At 62.9% G+C, this 5,231-nt stretch overlaps 2 protein-coding genes across 3 annotated transcripts in view; both read left to right on the top strand.

Annotated features, from left to right (window-relative positions):
- Dnmt3l (DNA (cytosine-5-)-methyltransferase 3-like) overlaps window positions 1-1,893 on the top strand; it is a 25,524-nt gene extending 23,631 nt beyond the window's left edge. The window contains exons 13-14 of the mRNA XM_013027361.1: window positions 291-460; window positions 1,810-1,893. Coding sequence (XP_012882815.1) covers window positions 291-460; window positions 1,810-1,893 — 254 coding nt within the window. The remainder of the gene's footprint in view (window positions 1-290; window positions 461-1,809) is intronic.
- Icoslg (inducible T-cell co-stimulator ligand) overlaps window positions 1,089-5,231 on the top strand; it is a 6,676-nt gene continuing 2,533 nt past the window's right edge. For both annotated transcript variants that reach the window (XM_013027415.1, XM_013027416.1), the window contains exons 1-3: window positions 1,089-1,142; window positions 2,062-2,412; window positions 3,129-3,422. In XM_013027415.1, coding sequence (XP_012882869.1) covers window positions 2,088-2,412; window positions 3,129-3,422 — 619 coding nt within the window. In that variant the 5' untranslated portion in view covers window positions 1,089-1,142; window positions 2,062-2,087. The remainder of the gene's footprint in view (window positions 1,143-2,061; window positions 2,413-3,128; window positions 3,423-5,231) is intronic.

Genomic DNA, 5,231 nt, shown 5'->3' with positions numbered 1-5,231 from the left:
GCGCGTGGTGGAGGGGGCGGGGGGGGCGCCTAGAGCAGGGGCTCCCTTGGTGTAGGGGGCTGGGGGGGCTCGGGGGGGGCCGCGCCTGGCCTGGAAGGGCTGGGCCCCGGCTCTCCGCCGCAGCCCCCTCCCTCCGCCGGGCCAATTTCCTTGGCTCCTGGCCTCGTGTGCCCCTCAAGCCGGCTGGGTGACCAGGTTCCCCCCTCCATGGGCTGCCTGGAGGACCGTGTCGGGAGGACAGCTTTGCCGGAACCCAGGTCCCCTCTGCGGCCCCCTTGGCGAACCCCCAGGTGTCTCCCGCAGTCCCCAGGAGGGGCAGGACGGCCTGCCGGGTCCCCCGGCCCGCGGGCCCTGGGCCAGTGCTGGCCGTCCCAGCTGCATGGGGTTTGGGGCTCCCCGGGAGGGGTGGGGGGAGATCCCGGACACAGGTGCAGCTGGGGCTCCAGGCAGCGGCTGCGAGGTGAGGGACTGAGTAGAGGCCCTCGACCCTTTCTGGAGACTTCCACCTCTGGGTTTGGGGGTCTAGGGGGAGTACTGAGGGGTCTAGGGAGGGGGACACCGGGGTGGCCTGGAAGGGAAGAGGCCAGGCCGAGGGGCACGGGGTGCAGAGACTTTGGACAAAGAATGACAGAGCCCCAGCTCTGGGGTGTCTGAAACAACTTCCAGAGGCTCTGTTCCTCCCCTTCCGGAACCTGCTGGGTGCTGGCCAAGATCTCCCTGGCTCCCGGCTTTTCAGGGCAGCTGGAGGCATCTCCCTCCCGCCCCAGCTCCGCCTCAGCAAGGCCAGGCTTGGAGTCAGAGCCCAGGGCCAGGGCCGGTGGCTTACCCAGCCCTTTCTCATCACCCTCTCCTCATTGTTTTCCTGGGGTTCTGGGGACTTGCTGTGGGGGGCAGGAAGGAATGGTCCCAGCTCAACGCCCCTCCCCCCATTCTCTGCGGAGAAGGGGCCAGCCAGGAAAGCCAGCCAGCGATGGCTGCATCGCCAGCCAGGAAAGCCAGCCCACCATGGCTGCGCTGCCTGCCAGGAGCACCGCCCGGGAGCACCAAGAGGCAGAGGACTCACCTGTGCCCCTCACCTGCCACTGTCTGTTTGTTTTCTAGTCCCGGTCTGTTCTTACTGCTGCTCAGTGGCCTACAAGCTGGTGAGTTTGGGGTGCTTTACGCAGGGGGAGGCGTACCTAGCTCTGAGCTGAACTTCCAAACCGCTTCGTGGCTGCTCCCGGAGAGCCGCAGACGCAGCCCTTCAGGGGCCTTGCCGCAGGCCTTCGCGCTTTCCTGGGGCCTGCTTCTGGCCCGTGTGCTGGGTTGGTTAAATCCAGGCGTGGGGTCTTCTGGCCCCAGCCAGGGCCACTGAGCTCTGAAAGACACTGGTTTGGGGAAGAGTCAGGAGCATCACAGCAGAGCCAGAGGCCTGGCCCAGAGGGGGCGGCATTAAATGGCTATAAAAATGTTCCTATTGGCCGGGTGCCAGTGGCTCACCCCTGTAATCCTAGCTGCTTGCGAGGCTGAGATCTGAGGATCGCGGTTTGAAGCGAGCTGGGGCTGGGAAGTCCCCGTGAGACTCATCTGCAATTGACCTCCAGAAAAGCAGAAGTGGCGCTGTGGTTCAAAGTGGTTCGGGTGCTAGCTTTGCGCAGAAGAGCTCAGGGACAGCGCCTGAACCCTGAGTTCAAGCCCCATCACCGACAAAAACAACAAAGAAACTGAAAGCTAACATTTAACAACAACAACAAAGACAAATAAAATCTGTCTTGTGCCATGCCCGTGCCCCCTCCCGGCGTGGCCGTCTGCACTCCTGTGTGTCCACAGAGGGCAAGGCCTTGGACGCGGGAGCCTCTGTTGGCCACAGAGGGCGAGGCCCCAGGCCGTGACCCGTGGCCTGCCACTAACTAAGGGATGTCCCCGCCCCGCCCCCTCCCAGCGTATCTTACCACTTCGGGGCTGTCTTCCCCTTTTCTGTTGAATGGGTCGGGATTGGAGCTAGAGTCCTGTCACAGCAGAAGCTGATGGCGTCGCAGGCCGGGCTGCCTGGGAACCTGAGTGGCTTCCTTCCCATTGCAGTTGCTCCGGAGAGAGACGTCCAGGCGATGGTGGGGAGCGACGTGAGGCTCGGCTGCGTCTACCCCGGGGGAAGCAGCTTTGACTTAAACGATCTGTTTGTCTACTGGCAAATCAGTGGCTCCAACACCGTGGTGGCTTACTTCCTCTCCGGGAACAGCTCCGTGGACCACGTGGACAGCCGCTACCGCAGCCGGGCCCACGTTTCCGGGGACAGCATGAAGCAGGGTGACTTCTCCCTGCTGCTGCAGGACGTCACCCCCGACGACGCCCAGACGTTCCGCTGCCTGGTGTTCAGGGAGTCCTTGAAGCTGGGAAAGGTTCTGGAAGTGGAGATCAGGCTGCACGTGGCCGGTGAGGCCCTCAGCGTGATGAGAGCAAGTTCTGGGAGCCTTGCACCCTGGCCCGCCACCCGCTTTCCTGTGCAGAGGACCCTGTCTCGTGAATTTCTGCTTCCCTGTGAGGCTGCAGTGGAGAAAGCGTGTTCAGCTTGTGGAAAGTTCCATAACCTGAGACCCCCTGTACCATAGAGCCCCGACCCGCTTTCCCGCCTTGGAGCACTCCAGCACCAAGTGGATTTTAAACAATGAATTTTAAAATCCTGGCATGGTGGCTCACACCTGTAATCCTAGCTACTCAGGAGGCTGAGATCTGAGGGCAGAAGTTTGAAGCCAGTCTGGGCAGGAAAGTCCATGAGACTCTTGCTTCCAATTAACCACCAAAAAGCCACACGCAGAGGTGTGATTCAAGTGGTGGAGAGTGTGGAGGAGAGTGCCAGCCTTGAGCATAAAGCTGAAGGATAGCACACAGGCCCTCAGGTCAAGCTCCAATAGCTGCACACGCGTGTGCGTGCACACACACACACACACACACATGGTGCTGGGAGGTACCAAGTGAGACAGAATTTAGAGGAAAACAAGCAGTGGTGCCACCTGCCCGTGAGCAGGTCCAGATGTGGGGCTCAGAAGCCGCCATGGCATGGTCGCTGTCCCAGGGATGCTGGCTCCCTGCTGGGAAGCGGAGACGCGCGTCCTGGCCGCTCTGACCCTCTCCCCTCCTCTCCCCTGCAGCAAACTACAGCATGCCGGTGGTGAGCAGCCCTGGCGGCGGCCCTGGGGCCTGGGAGCTCACCTTCACGTGCACGTCCACCAACGGCTACCCGAGGCCCAAAGTGTACTGGATCAACAAGACGGACAACAGCCTGCTGCCCGAGGCCCTGCAGAACCACACGGTCTCCGTGAACACCCGGGGCTTGTATGACGTGGTCAGTGTGCTCACGCTCCCGCACACCCCGGGCGTGGACGTCGGCTGCTGCATTGAGAACGAGCTGCTGAGCCAGAATCTCACGGGCAGCAGCCAGGCACGTGAGTTCGGGGCTGGGGCGAGGCGGGGGGGGGGGGCAGGGGGGGAGGGGGGGGGGGCAGGCGCCAAGTCCAGCGCATGTCCGGAGGCATGGAGGAGGAGAGGAGGCAGGTGTCAGGCCCCGTGGCGGCAGGAGAGCCCCGATGCTGAGACACACACAGCACCAGTCGGCATGGTGGCCATCGGGTCTGCTCTGCTGAGCCGTTTTGCGGAGGAGGCTGAGGCTTTGGGGCCACAGAAGCGGCGCTGCAGGTCGGGAGGGAGCCCCATGCGCTCTGCCAGGACCGAGGCCCGCGGAGGATCCGGCCCCCTCCCCCAGGGGCCGCAGGACTTCCTTGTCTGTCTCCAGCAGCAGCGTAAGCAGACGCCCACACGGAGGGCTGTGGAGAGGCTCTCGAGGGGGGGCACCGGATCCACTTGCAGCGGCGTGGAACAGAAACGCAGTCGTGTTGTTCAGGAAGCGCTGAGAATCCACTGTCCCAGGCCGGAGCCCCGCACCCTTTCACAGGGGGCCTCTGGAGCCTCTGAAAGCCGCTGTGGCTCCTCCCGCCATCTTTCTTCCTGGAGCGTCATGCAAGGCCGTGCTGCTCTGCGTGTCTCCGTGGCACGCCCCTGCGGGCTGGGCCGCCCCCCTGGGAGAGCAGGACCCCTGGGAGGGCCTGAGGTGCTTGTGCGTTGGCCAGGGCAGAAGGATGCCACTGCTGAGAAAAGGCTGGAGCTCTTCAAGAGCTAAACTGGCTGCCGGCGGCTCACACCTAGAATCCTAGCTACTCAGGAGGCCGAGATCTGAACATCACAGCTTAAAGCCAGCCAGGGCATTTCTATGAGACTTTTATCTCCGGTTAACCACCAAAAAGCCAGAATTGTAGTCGTATGGATCAAGTGATAAAGAGTTAACCTTGAGCACAAACACCCAGGTACAGGGCCCAGGCCCAGGCCTGGCACACATAGGTACGCGTGTGTGTGTGTGTGCGCGCACACACACACACAGAGCTAAGCAGTCACAGGACGGCCCAGTGATTCATCTCCTACAGACGCACCCAAACCAGGAGCTCACGCGATCCCTGTGAATGTGCACGCCCAGCAGTTAGCAGCAGCCCCAACAGCAAAACCTCCCACTTGCCCCCCCCCCGGAGGACACACGTCGCTGGAGGGGGACACACACTGTGTAGCCTGTGCAAAACCTCCCACGTGCCTGCCCTGGAGGGGGACACACACCGCGTAGGCTGGGCAGTACCAGAGTGTCGGTGACGGCTGCTGACACCATGCTGAGCGGCCAAAGCCAGTCAGCAGAGACCTCACGGAAGTGTCCAGAATAGGCAGGCCACAGGGGCAGAGCCTGTGAGCGGGGGTCAGGGCTGGACATGGCTGCCCCCCCCCCACCAGCGTCCTCCATAAGCTCAATGTCGTTGTGTTGTTCACAACGGGCGAGGGTATGTGCTGCAAATTCTACCTCCCTTGGAAGACCAGGAAGGGCCTGTGTCCCCACCACGCCCCGGTCTCCGGCCTCCGATGAGGATTACAGGGACTGCAGGTCTCATGTGTCACGGCTCACAGGTGGCTCACAGGTCCACCCGTGGGAGCCTCACCCCGAGAAATCCCCTCCACACCGCCTGGTGTTTTACATAACAGAGTAATGTCAGTACAGCTCTTGGGGGCAGGGCCTTCCCTGTGAGGCCCTCCTGCAAAAACAAGTGCAGAGGAAGCCCGGCCCAGGCCCCTCCCCCAGGCCCAGGCCCCTCCCCCAGGCCCAGGCCCCTCCCCCAGGCCCAGGCCCCTCCCTCAGACCTCTCCCCCAGGCCCAGGCCCCT

This window comes from Dipodomys ordii, unplaced genomic scaffold (assembly GCF_000151885.1).
Source record: "Dipodomys ordii isolate 6190 unplaced genomic scaffold, Dord_2.0 Scaffold103, whole genome shotgun sequence".
In the NCBI taxonomy this organism is placed as follows: Eukaryota; Metazoa; Chordata; class Mammalia; order Rodentia; family Heteromyidae; genus Dipodomys; species Dipodomys ordii.
Note: the sequence above shows the minus strand (reverse complement) of the source record. Positions and strands in the feature narration are given on the sequence as shown.